This window comes from Archocentrus centrarchus, chromosome 11, assembly GCF_007364275.1.
Source record: "Archocentrus centrarchus isolate MPI-CPG fArcCen1 chromosome 11, fArcCen1, whole genome shotgun sequence".
In the NCBI taxonomy this organism is placed as follows: Eukaryota; Metazoa; Chordata; class Actinopteri; order Cichliformes; family Cichlidae; genus Archocentrus; species Archocentrus centrarchus.
In genome coordinates, this window is record NC_044356.1 from 6,404,172 (window position 1) to 6,420,743 (window position 16,572).

General features: G+C 44.0%; 1 protein-coding gene across 2 annotated transcripts in view; it reads left to right on the plus strand.

Annotated features, from left to right (window-relative positions):
* Positions 1–16,572, plus strand: part of pvrl2l (PVR cell adhesion molecule related 2 like) — a 298,334-nt gene that overhangs the window by 107,192 nt on the left and 174,570 nt on the right. For both annotated transcript variants that reach the window (XM_030740537.1, XM_030740538.1), the window contains exons 4-6: positions 8,977–9,270; positions 11,906–12,023; positions 12,752–12,900. In XM_030740537.1, the coding sequence (XP_030596397.1) occupies positions 8,977–9,270; positions 11,906–12,023; positions 12,752–12,900 (561 nt within the window). The remainder of the gene's footprint in view (positions 1–8,976; positions 9,271–11,905; positions 12,024–12,751; positions 12,901–16,572) is intronic.

Genomic DNA, 16,572 nt, shown 5'->3' on the forward strand with positions numbered 1-16,572 from the left:
CAGTTATGGATGTCTGCACCTTCATGGGTGCTCTGAAAGCAGAAGCAGCTAACGGCTAATTCAGGATACTTTAATCGTGCTATAAAAATAATATGGGTTGGGGGGGTGGGGTGGGGGGGGTCCTTTGCTGCACCTGTGCAGCCGCTGACGTTCCCTCTGTGTCTGGGATTTTGAAAGTGAGTGGAAGTTTAGTTGTGTTTAGCAGGGGACACATCCTGTTTGTAATCGTAGACAGCTGGTGTTATTCATCCACCCACATGTCCTCCCATTTGCACTGCGCTTACAAAGGAATCAGATGCTGCTGTCTCACTCTGCCAGCTAACAGCACTGAGGAGGCTTCATGCTTGAATGTGAATAGCAACAGTTCCCCTGATTGTTTCATAGTGCCATAAAAATATGGCCCACATCAGTGCTTATGCAATAAAGAGCTCATGCATTTAGTACTGCTGCTGTTACAGGAGGAGGAGAGAGGAACAAGTGAGGCTGGACTGATAGAGTCTGAATAGAAATATTGCATTTACTAATTCAGAGAGTCTGAGGTCACGTTTGAAAGAGTTTCTCGAGAAAATGAAAACATACCTGCCTGAATGGTGACACAGTATAGATTATTAGTTATTGGTCTGTGGTCCCTGATCTGTGACAGTAAAGCAGCACCCAGACTTTATGGAAGGTGCTGTAAAGATGATTGGACAATAAAATTTGAAATAATGCATGAAGTCGTTACAGACCTGCAGCTATGATGGTTGATGTTTTACAATCCTTTGTGTGTTTCTGCTGTTTACTCTGCCGTTCTCTGTGTAAACCTTTGCAGAACAATACAAAGTCCCTCCTGGAGCCTTCACTCAGAGCACAGCAGAGATGCAGGACTTGGCCGTGCTGCAGAGAAAACATGGAAAGATATTCTGGCTTCTTTGCAGATGGATGTGGGCTAAGCTTCCTAAACTACTGCTTCTGCTGGCACAAAGCAGAGGCAGACTGGGAAATACCTGCTGGAAAGCCTTTTGTCTGGAGCTGTGGAGTGCTGGGCTCCATGGAAATGCATTTGGAAAACTGTCATATTTTCCCTTATGGAATATATGGAATCCATACGAGCCAGTCTCATTACAGTAGGTCTTATTGAATCCACAACTGCTGGCAGCCAATTGTATTACATGTTATTTGATATAGAACCACCAGCGCCCCAATCAGATCACAGCTTATTTAAGTATGAATGCATAATCCTGGCAGCCAATCGTATTATAAGTTATTGGATGCAGCCATAGAGAGGCCAATCTTATTACCACTTATTGGGGTGTGAATCAAGAATCACTCAATTGGCAGTGAATTATATCATATTGTCCTGAATGGGGACCACGTGAAATGAATGGTAGCCAATTACGCCGCATCTGATTAGATATGGGACAGAAACACGAGTGCAGGTGAGAGGACACTGTAGCAGAGCGGGGGCTCCAGCTGTGGACAGCAGGCTGCGAGAACAGCTCTGCTTTATTTTGAAGTGAAGTACAATTTAAGTTTCAATAACTTGGATTAGAAGTGCAGAAAACTCTAAAAAATGTCACCAGCATGCTGTGCAGATGCATTAAGCAGTTAAAATTATAGAGCTTTCGGCTTACTTCAGTAATCATAGAACTCATAAAATAAATAAGCCCCTTGCTTCTGAGGCACCCGTATAGTTACAGTGTTGTTACCGTGCATTTCGGGCACTCTCAGGTAGGTTGTTCCAAAGCTTCTCGGAGAACTCGCCCGCTGCTTCTCTGAGTTTAGACTCACTTAATTGCTTCTGTTACTTCCTGTAATCCCAGATTGACGGGATGATGCTGAGATCAGATTTCTGTGGGGGGGCGAACCATCTGCTGCACAACTCCCTGTTCCATGTTGTTGGAACAAAAGTGGTATTCTTAATGAGTGTGTACTGATGTTTAGTCCTGTTTGTATGGTCCTCCTGCAGCTACTATAAGGTGATCTTTACTGTTCATGTAAAATTTCTCACCTGCAAATTAAAAACATTCAATTTAACCTTAGTTATGTTGGCTCAGTGGAAATCACGTTTATCAGTTCTTCACATCTGTGAAGTTTCAGTTGCTCTAATAATATCAGTTTGCCTGAGACTGTGTGAAACAGTCTCAGGCAGTGTTAGCCTTCAGCTAAGAGACCAACCCTGTCCCTGTGTGGGGTCCATGGACGATCTGCCAACTGGAAACAGTTTCTCTAATAAAATCCACTCATTATTAGCTGTTTAATAACATAGTCAACTCTTTCTGACAGTTTCAAGACAAGCTCGTCCCTGTCAGGCCTTAAAATCCTTTTTTTAAACATATGTTTAAGATGTTTTTTAAAGAAAGCTACTTTAGCTTAGCTCAGTGTTCCAGTTAGCATTTTTAACCATTTAAAAAAGCTCAAACTTTTAGCTTGATTTCTGTGGTGAGCTCAATCATTCATCATTTCTTAATGAGTTTCTTTACACACACACACACACACACACACACACACACACACACACACACACACACACACACACACACACACACACACACACACACACACACACACACAGGCAGTCACTGCAGTTTAATTTGTAACAAGGTTTTTGCAGCGTTATGTTTTCTACCTGTGGGGAACTCCTGCAGTTTCAAACAAAGTTATGTTGATTTATTAATGCAGGTGATTCCAGACACTGAACAAATAACTGAAGGAGTCTGTTCAGGTGTTCTTTGGTTTCAGGTGTTCTTCTGTAGAGCCCAGTAGATCCAAACAGCTGTTTGGGGGCAAGCAGCGGTGGTGGGCAGGTTAAAGGGGACTGATGGGAGGAGCCTCTCTGGCCCACAGGGACAGTCAATGTTAGAGCTCAGCTCTGATGATGAACCTGTTAATTTATTTATTTATGTCTTAATTCAGCTGAAACATTTTGTGTCGTGTGTGACCGACAGCGTTTGTGTCAGAACGACATATCTGAGCAGGGAGTTACCTAACACCATAACAAATACTGCAATAGGGCAGCAAACAGTGAAATGGAGCATTTTCCTCTCTTTGAATGGTTACCTGACATGTGAAGGTAAAATAAAAGGAGAAATGCTGCTGAGTTTACATCTGCCCTGAAGGAGAAGCACTGAATCAGTCCAAATGCTGTTAAATGCACTCGCACACACTCTTGAAATGTGATGCCTCGAGGTGCTGTTAGATTTTGCTTTCAGAGGCAAATGCGAGCTGAGCTTAGAAGTCAAAATTAGCTGTTTTCTGCTTTCACTGTTTGCATAACAATGCTGATGCTGGCAGTTATTTATTTATTTGTTTCCTTTAAGGCACTTAGCTAGTGCTCTCAAGCTTAAATTAGCTAAATTAGTCTCATGCTTAAATTAATGCATTTTGTCAACATTTCCAGCAGCCAATAATGAGTTGTCAAAACATCACAAACAGCAGAATAATTGGAATATGAATTATTCCTGTGCTGCTTGAATATTCATGTATTGTTAAAGTTGAGCAGACGTACAGAGCTTAACAAATTGTTTTGTTCTTTCCCAAAGATGTCTGGAAATATTCAGCGGCGGTGTGTCAGGACAAGATGTTTGCAAACCTGGGCGGCCGATGAGACATGAATTCCAAAAATTTAACGAGTTCCAGGAGCCTTTATTGATTTCTGGCTAATATATGCAGCAGAGTGGAAAATAAAAAATTACATCACTTGTCTGCCCTTCATCGGGGCACGGCGCTGAATAAATCCATGTTTAGAGGAGGAGAGGAACCTCGGGTACCACTGCTGCTGAATGTGCTCTGTTTCTGGGTTATTTTCTTTGCTTATATTAAAAAGATTATTGATGATATATTGGACGTTAATTTGCAAGAGTGTCTGAAAGGCTAATGAGCTACATTTAAGGGTCAGATTCATCAGGCACCGCTGTGCAGTGTTAAACTCACACTACAGTCACACAACAGGAGGCTGCAGCACAGCCACAGCTTTAGTGCCAGATTGCAGTAAACTTTGAAATGGTTGCTTCAACGATGGAGGCCGGGTCTGCAAACACTTGAAGCTGCCATCTTCAAAGTGACTTTGGTGCATCGAGACGTGATAAAGCAGCCAGTCTGCTGTCAGTCTGGGATTGGATGGAGACAAGTTGGCAACTGCGTGCAATCTGTCGTGACTAACTCTGAAAATCACATCTGTTGCTATCTACATACACCGAAATTCACATTCAGTGCTTAGATTGAGAGTCCAGCCAGAACCTCATAGATCTGAAACACAGGATGGCTAAATAACTTAAAATGATCCAGGTGCTCAGAGACCTGGCTTTCATATTGGAAAATAACCAGTTGGCAAATAGTTGGGTAGTGTAGTGTAGTGTAGTGTAGTGTTGCATCACAGACACATTGGACTCCTCAGTGCAGACTGACTCAGATTGATTGCAGTCTGTGTGCATTCATAAGATCTGCAACCAGTCTGTGTCACACCCTGATTGTTTAGAGGCAGGTTACCTCCCACCAGGTGACTTGCAATCAACTCACGGTTGAAAATGGTTGAAAACACCAGTGTTTCCTAGTCTCAAGGAGAATGTTGTCCCACTTTAACTCTAATGTGTCTAATGTGCACAGGTTACATGTGGTAGTTTCCATACGTGAACTTGGAGAGTTTTGGGAGAATCCGGTTGGAATACTTCCTGTCCTTTCAAAGACACATGAACTATGACCTCCTCTAATTAGCACTTCCCCTTTTTCTTCATAATATGAAACTTACTCTCAGTGCGAGATGTTAAAGGCTCCGTGTGTGTGTTTGGATGGGTCAGCACTTGGCTTCACTGATTTGCGTTCTGCTTGGTTTCTGCAGTCTCTGTCACCATGACAGATGTCAGCTGTCTTATCCAAATGCCACCTTAATTCAACAACAGTTGGCTTCACACTCTCAAATCTTTGTGTTTGGCAGATATTCCCAACGTGTTTATGATTCAATCTGGCAGTCAGAGGCCTTCGTCTGTGAAGAGACAATCTCAGAGAAGTCGTAGGTCCGGGATAGAGTCGGTGTGGTCCCTGCTGAGAATCTCAGTCAGTGCTGCGGCAGTTTTACAGCAAATGTTCGCCTGGAGGAAAGAAAACGGCCTCTGAAAACAAGTGTGATTGTTTCTAGAGTGCATGTTTGATTGTGAGAGTCTGGAATTTTCTAACTGCAGTGCTTTTCTTATAATTACCAAAAATCTCAGTCAGACCCTCGTTAAGATGCAGCTAGATCCCTAAAAACGAGGCATGTGGTGAGAGGACTTTAACAGGATGTGTTCACCTTTGGAACACATTCCTTTCTGAGTGCTTGGCTTCATAAAGCGAACGCCTCACGCGGTCCTCCGTGTTTGGGAACATTACTTTAATGCATCTTTCCTTTCTGCCTGTCAGGTTCTGACATTCAGCCTTTTGATATCAGCGCCAGGGTGGTGATGGCTCTGGAAGATTGGGATGAGGAGGGGTGTAGGGACTGCAGTGTTTGTTAAATCTGTTAGCGTGGCTTCCCGCCTGCCTCCTAATTGCTCCGTACTTGCCACAGACCGATTTGAGGAGTAGCAACAGGCTCGATTAAATGCAGTGTCACGAAACGCATCAGGGACGGATACTCCTGAGTTGTTTAAGCTCCTAGATCAATCTGAAGCCCGTTCTGCCGCCCTGCTTTACTGTCTTTGCTCTCTGCATGGTCGGCCGGCCTCTGTCTATTCTGGCTCCTCCGTTGGCTCCTGTTTCCTCTGGTTTCCCCTCTATCGTCTCACTTCATCGCTGCTCTCTTTTCCTGCCTCTTGCTCCCCCTCCAAGGTTTCAGAAACAATTATGTAAGATTAATGCTTTGCTAATTTTTCCTTATGTTAGAGTTTTTGTTATTAAATCTGAAGTCCGTTAATATACCAAAGCTGACACACTCGTCCAGCTGATGATTAAGACTGTGTCACAATGAGAATCTGTGAAATACAGCAATAATGCAGAGGGTGGTGTCTGTCTAACACAGGAAACTCCAGATAATTGAGCCATCTATGTGTGATGAAACAAGTGTCAATCTGCACAGCACCACGGAGCCTTGATGTGTAATTATGTTGTTATGACTGGCTTTAAGGGCTGGAACATGAGGAGGGCGGTGGCACTGGATTAGATGAAGGGTGATAGATGGATGGAGCAATGGAGCTGGCCTCAGTCAGTCATCAGTGAGCAGCAGCTACAGAAATATAGAAGAAAAGATCACATACAGGAAAAACTAATAATTTAGTTTGACACATAATCAGAGACGTGATCACGACTCATGATACATGGTACATGGGCGTGTCCAGAAAGGGGGGGCGGGGGGGCATTAGATGGGAGCATGGATGCAGTCCATTTACTGCAGTACTTTACTGAGGTTTAATGTACTTGTAGTTGAATTAAATATTTTCATGTTATGCTGATTTCTGCTTTTGTACTTCATTTATTAGTTAAGTTATTTTTGTAGATTTATTGTGTTATTATAGATTAAACCACTGAGCTATAAATGGCTCATTTAAATCATCAACAGAGACACACATCAATTAATAATAATGTTATTATGCAGTAATTTAATGCACGTGAGTCTGTAAAGTGTAATTCTACATAGAGAGTACTTTTAGGTGCCTTTAATATATTTTGATTATGCAGTCTGTGCACTAATAAGATACTTAAGTAGGATTATAACTTCTAATTATGTAAAAAGTCGAAACACTGCAAAACAATTATCCAACACAAAATGATGCTGAAATTCTCGTGCAGCACTTTTACCACAGTAAATATGCAGGAGTACCCCCCCCAATGCTGCCCCATTTAAAAACAACTTGGAACACCCCCCCCCCCCCCCCCCCCCCCCCCCCCCCCCCAGGGCAGGAGCAAGATAATGATCTCAATCTCTAATTAGCAGTGATTGACACTCTCATTTAACAGAGTTCATTCACTTTTCTCCAAAAAACACGTCCTTGAAGTTGGTGCCGTAGCAGTGCAGGCACAGCTGATGAATACTGCAGTATAAGCAGTACATGAACCCAGAGAGTCACAGCAGCCACCCCGCCTCCCTCACAGGTCATCAGCTGTTTAAGGGCAGGTGCAGGTAAATGTTTCCATGCTGGGTTCAGGTGTTAGTTTGTGCAGCGATGATTAAACTGGAAATGAATGTTTTCTGTTCTTGGTGCTTCATCATATTCAATTTAAGGTGCTGCATAAAATTTTGATTGGATTTATCTCAGAACTGGAATAAATCAGAGATGCAGTTTCCAGAGTACTTGGACAGTTGCCCCATCACATTTCTGTAGCAGCTATTTTAATATTACAGTCATGCAAACACACTCAGAGGTGATTGACAGGAGTGATTAGGACTGAAGCAGCTTTGTCTCTGGAAGTAAAGCACTGAGCAGGATGAAGGAGGAGGAGGACGAGGGTAACCAAAGCAGAAACTGAGGGAGTGGGCCTGCCAACATCAGCTGGGTTTGCTCCAAATGTGCACAGCGTGTTATTACAGTCTGATATTTTCATGGTGCACAGCGTGATTTAATACATGTTCCCGTCAGCTGTAATGAGACTTTATGAGTTTAACCTCAGAGGGTTCTGATGGCTTCTATAATGGACTTATTTACATGTGTTCACAGTATATTTAATGTAATATCAGATTATAAATTAGTTTGAAATCTGCTGAAAAGCCAGAAAAATGTCTGAATCCCTGCAGTTACACGTGGTTCTTGTCTGATTGGTCCTAAAGCATCAGTTTAAAGTGTGAGTGTTTAAATAAAGTGAGTGCAGAACACAGAAGGGGCTTTATATTAGTTTAAGTGCTGCTCTCTGAAATCAGCACCTTTAATGTGTGCATTAAAGTATTAATAAGTATCATTTTCCTCTGCTGAGGCCGAGGTTTGTTTGGATGCTGTGCTTTGCATTTTTATTATCATGGATATCTGCTTTATTTATTCCATTTAGGCACCATACAGGACTTTTTTTATTTAGAGTGTATCTGTCCTTTAGAGTGGAAGCGAGGGCGCGGCTCTTTCTTAATAAACAGAAACCAGTCTGCCCATTAACTGCAGCCTCAGTGAATCAGGGGGCAGCGCGCTGGTTTGTAACCGCTTCACTTTTTCTTGATAAGAGAAAGCGTTCAGTTCCAGTATGTCCTCACTGTCTGTGTGCAGAGCCTGCAGACACATCACACAGATTTAAAGGCATTTAGGGGGAAATTCATGAAATCCCGTTCTGCAGTACAACATGTTTGAGGCGAGTGGGTGTAACAAAATAATAACATTTCAACAAATAATGGATTTCAGTGACATTTTCTGATAGACTGTAGCAGAGTGTGCGTATGTTTAAGAAAGGGAGGACATTTTCATAGAAAATTGGCACTTTCCAGAAGCTCCGCTCGGTTTGGGAAAGCTAATGTGACAAAGATGGAAAACTGTGCTGCTGTTCAAACTGTTCCTGCGATTTTGGTTTCATTCAGCTGGGAATAAAAAGAAGCAATTTCTCTCACTCTAAACTACCTGCTTCATGAAGCTGCTTTTCTGACTTTTCCCACATAAATTGGGACATTTTCACCAGTGCAAGGAATAAAGTATAATCTAAACGCATTATGATTCTTTATAAGGCTTGCATTAGTGAGCACGTCACTTTGTGAGGTTTTAAGGCTCCATCTGTATTTCTTCTTTCTGTCGCTGTGAAGTTGGCTGGCCTAGGGTCACACCAGAGGGCCTCCCGCTCCTCTCAGTATTTCATTACAGCCACAGTAGGAAGCCACCACAGTGGATATGCACAACAAACTCAGCCTCTTCCTCCTCTTCCGCCTCCCCTGCCTCCTCCCTCTCCTCCCTCTCCTCCCTCCCTGAGCCTCCTGTTAGATGTCCCTCTCACCGCCCTTCTTTCATCTTTCTCCCTCTTCTGCCACTTTTCTTCTCTCCCCGTTATCCTCTTCGTGCCTTCTGTCTCGGACTCTCTTACTGACCTCCCGCTTGTCTCTCTTATCTATCACCCCCGCAGCCAAGCCCAAGAACTCGGCCAGTGGTCTGACTGTCCAAGCCGGCACGAAGTCCGTGGTGGTGGCCCGGTGCGTGGCGGCCGACGCCAAGCCGGCAGCCACAATCGAGTGGTTGGCGCCGGTGGGAGGCAATCACTCGACCAGCACCACGAGTGGGCCGGACGGTACGGTGACGGTGCGCAGCGAGTACCGGCTGGTCCCGACGCCGGCGGACAACGGCAGGGAGGTGATCTGCAGAGTCGACCAGAAGACGCAGAAGCAGCCGTGGGTTTACCCCATCAAGCTTTCTGTGGAGTGTAAGGAGGACACACACACACACACACACACACACACACACACACACACCGAACAAAGCACTGAGAATTGAACTGCCTCGAGGAGAACTTTATTTTAATGATGGACTAAAGTTTTAAATAACTTGAAAGTGTGATTTGAGACACGGATCAGACCTGAACTTTCTCCCTTCATCAGCAGCTGAGACCCCGTTCCTGTAATGCAGTTTGTCTCAAACAGGGTGGGCCCACTGCTGGGAGTCCCTGCAGGTGGGGCAGAGACACTGGGATTACTTCGTAGGGATTTTTGTAGGGAAAATAAACAAGAGCTGGTTGCTCAGATCTTGCTGACCTTTGACCTTTGCTTCATGTGTAGATTTAGTCAAGCAAACCTGTTGAATATGTGACAACTTCTAACAGGTTTGGAATGTTGGAGAAAATGAATACAGACTGAAGACAGCTGTGACAAATGTTCCCTGACAGTATTTTTGTGTATTTGGCATTAATCATATTATAGTAGTAATGGTAATCCAGTCCACTGCTGGATTAATGAGCTTAAAACCACCTAAACCAAACTCAGCTAAGGCTGGTTCACTTGGTATGTTTTAGCACAAGGTCCAGCTCTGCTGTCACATCCAGCAGCCTGCTGCTGATGTCATTTTTTGCAGTGTAATCTTTCAGTGATTAGCTGTAAAACTGCAGGATTTTGTGTGCTGTTAATTGCATCACCTTTAATGGGCTCTGCAGTCATTGCTGGTTCCCTTTGGTTGTTCCTTTATCAGCATATGATGACAAATGTGTCCACTTAGAGTTCTTTAATTACATGCAATATGAGGACAGATGAGACAGATGCTTATGGAAGCTCCCAATGTTCAATCTAAACTTTAATAAGTTGTTGTTTTAGGACTTTTGGCCCTCAGGAGTGCAGAAAATCACAAACACGCATGTTTGCGCACTAATAAGCACACACACTGCTTTCATTTAATCCATTAAATTCCATTCTAATTTGCATGGGATTAAAATATTACACAGGTTCAGCATGGCTTTTAAAGAGATTTAGGGATGCCGACAGCATCGTCTCAAGCCTGTGACCTTGCTGCTGGTTACTGCAAAGATGGAACAGATTGTCTTCTTTCAGCCTCGTTTTATAAGCTCTCATTTTCAGATGGCACGCACACACGTAATCAAACTGTATGTCAGATGTAAGAACGAGGCCCCTGGCTACACACTCAGTCACATTCATGGGGAAATGGCTGCCAGTCAAGCTTTCAAATGATCTATTCTGGCTACACTTACAAAGCGTATGTCGCAGTATGCAGAGATGTACCAAATCTATGCTAAACCCAGCTTTAGTATCTGGGTGCATACATGCATATATGCAAGGTGTGATTTAAATTTGCCTGTGATCCCCTTCAAAGGCGTCCGCTCATGCACCTCTGGACCAGCTGCACTGCTCTGGATCTGTGAAAGTCCTGATCACATGTCTGTGGTTTTCATCATGAACCAAGTTTGCACAGAGCACACATCAAAGTATGTGTCATACTGGGGGTAGAGCGGGTCACCTACTGATCGGAAGGTCAGCGGTTCGATTCCTGGCTACTCCAGGCTGCATGCTAATGTATCCTTGGGCAAGATGCTTAACCCCAAGTTGCTCTCCGATGCAAGTGTTGGAATGTGTGAATGTTAGAAAATTAAAGCTTAGTTAATCATGGAAGTGCTTGTGTGAATGGGGTAAATGTGTTGTATAAGCACTGAGTGCTCAGACAGAGTAGAAAAGAACTAGTCCATTTACCGTTTTACCATTCATATCACCCAACTTTAATTTTGAGGACCGTCGCTCATAATTAAGCTGAGTCCAAACACCAGTTATCAGTAAAAGAGACCACAGGAAATCTGATGATCATCAGGTGAGGAGCGCGATCAGTTCTACTGTGACCTCTGAAGGCGTCTGAGGTCATTCATGAGGCTGTGCACTGAAGTGTGTTTATAACACAGTTCAGCTGATGGGTTTGTGCACGTGGGCACAACAAAACGTCCAGGGAACACCCCAAACAGGCAAAACACTGTGTGTGTGTGTGTGTGTGTGTGTGTGTGTGTGTGTGTGTGTGTGTGTGTGTGTGTGTGTGTGTGTGTGTGTGTGTGTGTGTGTGGGTGTGTGTTAATTCAAACAATGCTTTAAAGTGAGAACTGGTAAAAAATCATAGTGAAAACTGTTGCGTACAGAGCTGTAAAAGCTTGAGCAGACACACTCACACAGTGTGAGTCCTCGCTGTGGATGTGTTAGTTTAGGGATGGTGTGAAGGATCGTGTCTCCTGTCTGTTGCTGTGTAACTCAGATCAGCTTTTATAGGTCAGTGCTCTCTAGGAGGAACACACACACACACATCCTGTCCTCTTCTTCTCCCTCTCACTGCCTCTCTGTCCTCTCCTCACACCGATCGCTCTCTCAGACAGCAGAGAGAAAAAGCCACGAGGCTTTTCTGAGCTTCCTACAGTTTTTCCTTTTGAGCTCAGATATCTGCATTTTAAGGAATGACCATATTTAATATCCATTTAATGTAACAAATGTAATTTTGTTTGTGTTTGTTTTGAATATTATTTAATAGGGAAAATGCAGTTTGAAGCTGTTGCTCAATGTTACATCCCTCCTGTGTTTCAGATGTGCCGTCTGTGTCTATAGAGGGATATGATCATAACTGGTACGTCGGCCGTTCTGATGCCATGCTGGTCTGCCTGGCTAATGCCAACCCGGAGCCCACTACCATCACCTGGACTGCGTAAGAGCCTGTCTGTCTCCCTGTGTGACTATACAAACCCATTTCCAGCATATCTGGGACACCGTGCAAAATGTCTTATTGCATTCTGCTTTTGTTTACATTATTTCCAACCTTCTTGGAAATTCAGTGTTAGTTGTAATCACTGCAGAAATGTGCCTCCTTCTTCTTTGGCTGTAACAGTAATTAAAGGCAAATAGTGAGGCAGATGCAGTTTTTGGTGAGCCTGTTTGTTTGAGAGCAACATCACACACAGATATGGATCCGTCATTAAAATCAGGAAATGGGGCGCCGGCCTTGGCAGAGGATATTTTTGAAAAAGTAGATGTTTGAATGCACTTGTGTTTTCTGAAACGCACAAATGCAGTTAACATGATGGACAGATGGCTGCTGCCTCTGTGTGAATACTGAGCAGGGAGACACAATGATGGCTGTTCATGTGATTATTCACACATTACTGCAGCAACAAACCAGCTTCCCTTTTTTTGCTTCATCTTATTTTATGCAGTTTCTCCAAATGTATGGCCTCCTCCCTGCTTTCTTTTTGTCCCCCTCTCCTTGTCTCCTCTTTCCCGTTAACCCTGATTTATCCAGTTACTTTTCCCCCTGCTTTACTTCATCATTACCACGTTCCGTTCCTCTCTTCTCTATCCTTAGTTGATCTCATCACAAACGTCGATGACCTTTCTTTCATTTCCTGCCGTCCTTCTCATTTTTCCTCCTCTATCCAGGGCTTCAGGTCCTTTGCCAGAAACAGTGATGGTGGAGGGCAACAAGCTGACTGTGAGGAAGGTGGATGATGCTGTCAACACCACCTTCATCTGTGAGGTCAAGAATAAACTCGGGTCCAGCAGGCACCAAATCACCACTGCTGTCATTGGTGAGTCTATCAATGCACACACACACACACACACGCACACGCACACACACACACACACACACACACACACACACACACACACGGCTGTACGTGTGTGGAAGTGTTTACAGTCGAATACAGTGGAGATCCATGTGTATTTACCTATAAATATGATGAACACACACTGGTGACCCAACACAGCACTCCATCAAATCCAACAGGAATACAGCAAACGCCATGTAATCACCACACACACACACACACACACACACACACACACACACACACACACACACACAATGAGTCATGCTCGTTCCATAACAGTATTGCACACATTACCCTGTGCACACCGTCACACCTGTGCATGCACAAACAGTCTCATGTGCCTCCTGCAGCTGACAGATACACTTGCACACATGCATGCACAGACACACACATTTGTCTCTCACACATGCACACATGCTGGGATCAGGGCTGATCTGAGAGCTGCACAGGGATGCTGATCGCGCTCAGTCTTCACATTGGATTGTTTTTCTGAATGTTTTTTTCCTCACTGGCCACATTTTAGAGAGGCACAGTGGAGACCTTTTACTGACCCTTTCCCCACAGCAGGGCCAAAAATGCAGGCTGAGGGCCGGTGTTTATAACTTCCGATCGAAACCACTCTCTTGAAACTGAACTTTATATGGCCACACTGCAGCGGGAAGCTGTAGCTCTGCTGGATGCAAATTCACAGTGAATTGTGGTGTATGATAGGCCCTTGTTCACAGTTTTGGCCCTGTGGTGGAGGCAGCGGTGCTGGGATTGTTGGAGGATTTCCAAATTCTTCCACGGGGTTCAGGTTGGTGTGAGCCAGTTTGCCCGGGTTTGCTTTTCTTTCTCTTCCTGTTTGTTTGCTCTGACCTTTTCCTTTCTCTGCATTTATGACTAACACTAATCATGAGTCCTCTCTTCCACACTTCCTCTTTTACCTCTGACTTTCCCCTTGTTCCAGTAAGAGTACAGTGATTGTGTCTGCATGCAGTCTCCATCCTTCTGCTGGGTCGTGACCTCTGATATTTACCAGTCCGGTGATGTGGCTGCTGTTGCCACAACTTTCAGCCACAGTTTTTACATTCTTATTTTTTCGTCCTCTGCATTCTGATGCCTCCATATATCGATCCTACGCACACATCCACACAACTCTGCACTCACAAGCACAAACCCAGGAACAGGAAGTCTGCATGAAACGCCTCATTGCACATCAACAGGCAGGTCTCCAAACCTGTTAGTGTCACTGTAATCTGTGTGTGTGTGTGTGTGTGTCCACACTGCCTGCCTAACTGGTCAAAATGTGTTTCTTTCTTCCTTCTACATTTTTTTAAAGAATGTGTTCGGATAATCACCGTGTGGAGCTTAACAACAAAGTGAACCAAAATGTAACGAAGAAAGTCGTACACTCCTGCCAAAAGACAAAAACTACATTTAGAAAATCCCCGGGAAATCGGAGCTGAAGATTTGAATTGTTTCCTCTGAGAACAAAGATGCTTTGTAGCCAGACGGTGCGCTGAGTGTGGGAGGTTCAGAAGTGGCTAAGCTGCTGCTGTTCCTGCTTGAAGCGCCGCATTGTGACTGACTCAAAGTATCATGGAGGGTATACGTCCCCCCCAGCACACACACACACACACACACACAACAGTAAGTACAGTACAGTAAGTAGTAAGTAAGTCCGCACACTCTTTGAGGACCTGCAGATGTTTTATCTCAGACTCTGATTCATCCTCCAGTGTGTTAAATGTGTCCTTGTTGTTGACAGCAGTGGAAAAACTGGACCGTCTTCCAGTTGTTTTCTTTTGGAATTTTAGTGCCAGAACTGGAAAAAAAGGCTTTTTGTCTGTTTGTGAGCAAAAACTAAACTAAAGTAAATCTCAGATTACAGCTGTTGAAGCCAGTAACATGTGTTTGTGCACTAAAGTGTCCTTAAACAAAATCGTTTTTTAATTCAAATCCACATCAGTGTGACAGTTTGGCTGCTCACGTTATTATAAATCAGGCTGCTGGATGATGACCAGTCTCACCTTCACCTCCTGGTTAAATCCTCTAATCTAAGGAATGAATTATAGTTTAACCAGTTTAACGGGGCCTAGTTATCAAACAATAACATTCATATGATAAAACAATAAATGCTAAAATTAGCGCGGCTCATCTTTGAACAAGTGTTGTGTTTATTTTAATAAATAAATCATTAGAAAATGTCTCCACACCATCCGGCGCTGATGGTTATATATCTCTGATCAGTGATATCAGTGATCGTTGTTTAGGTGCCATCCAAACAGAGGCTGTTCAGTCATCTGTATATGCTCTTTATGCTCCTCATATTATGAACATAAACACTCTGTTTCAGCCTTCCGTCTAAGATAGACTCTTAGTCCTGCTCAGGCATTCATAAATATTGGTGTTTGTAAATTTGTGCTGGTGAATCATGATGAGTCTTCTTCACTCTCAGACCTGCTGTCACATCCACTGTTTCACTTTTTATTCTTTTCATTGGTTCAATTCAGCAAGAATCCAACTGGGAAAACTCTCAACAGTCCAGATGGCCAGTCTGCCACCGACTCCCAGCAGAACGGCTCGTTTGAGTCACCTTAGTGAAAATCATCGTACATTCAGTCCAATGACTCATTCTCCAACATGGAAGTTAGTAATTAAAGCACAGCAGCAGTTCAGTCATGAGCAAACATGATGCTGTCTGTCTGTCTGAATCGAGTGGATTCACATGCTTTGCTTTCGTGTTTCTGTTTAAGTGTTGATTATGTGTTGGGTGGAGTGTAAACATGACCCCCGGTGTTCCTCTGTGCCTTTCCTGTCACAGTGAAACCTGAGCAGTCATTCAACAACTGCAGACACGTCACACTGACACATTTTAAACTGTGTTCTCTGCAGTGACCTGTATCAACATGCATTTATTCAGGCAATTAGTTCAGCCCAAGAGAAGCTTTAGCTGAGGAAGGAGATCATTACGCCGACCCTTCCACCAGCGAGGCTGGCGGTATCAAAGGTCAGTGCAGTTATTGGCTGCTGTGGAGACTGGTTTGGTGTGAGCGCTGCTATGCAGAGAACTTCACCAGTTTATTGCAACTCTAAGCTGATTATGTGTGTTTACATTGTAGAGGTTTCAACCTGTCACAGAATTTAATGCGCATCATGATTTTGGTTTTAATCAGACTGATCCCACTTCCTTTCTGGCAACTTGGACTCAACTATTACTATTACTCGCCACGAGCGGCAGAAGCCGGCTGCAGTCTCTCAGTGTGAGTTGTAAACTGTTCAGCATGAAGACCCCAGCTCCCAATAATGCAGCAGTTAATACCTCAGCAGTCTGCGTACACGAGCTCATAACACCCTGCTAATGTCCCTGCTGAGAACTGTTAACATCTTTCCTCCATTCTGTTAAATGGTAGCTGAAAGCATCACACTGTCTCGCTTTACTGCTGCCGTCAAGCAGCTGTCACATGTCGTGATTCCCCACAGCCTCTGTCACTTGGAGGAGGAGGAGGAGGAGGAGGAGGAGGAGGGGTGCAGCGTGGTGTCACTGGCTGGGTGTAAAAGATGGACGTAGTTCTGAAAAGCAAATCCTGCAGTGACTCAAACGTGCATTATTTTTCTGATGGTCAGTAGAGGGTGAATATTTGGGGGGGCTGGATCACGATGAGC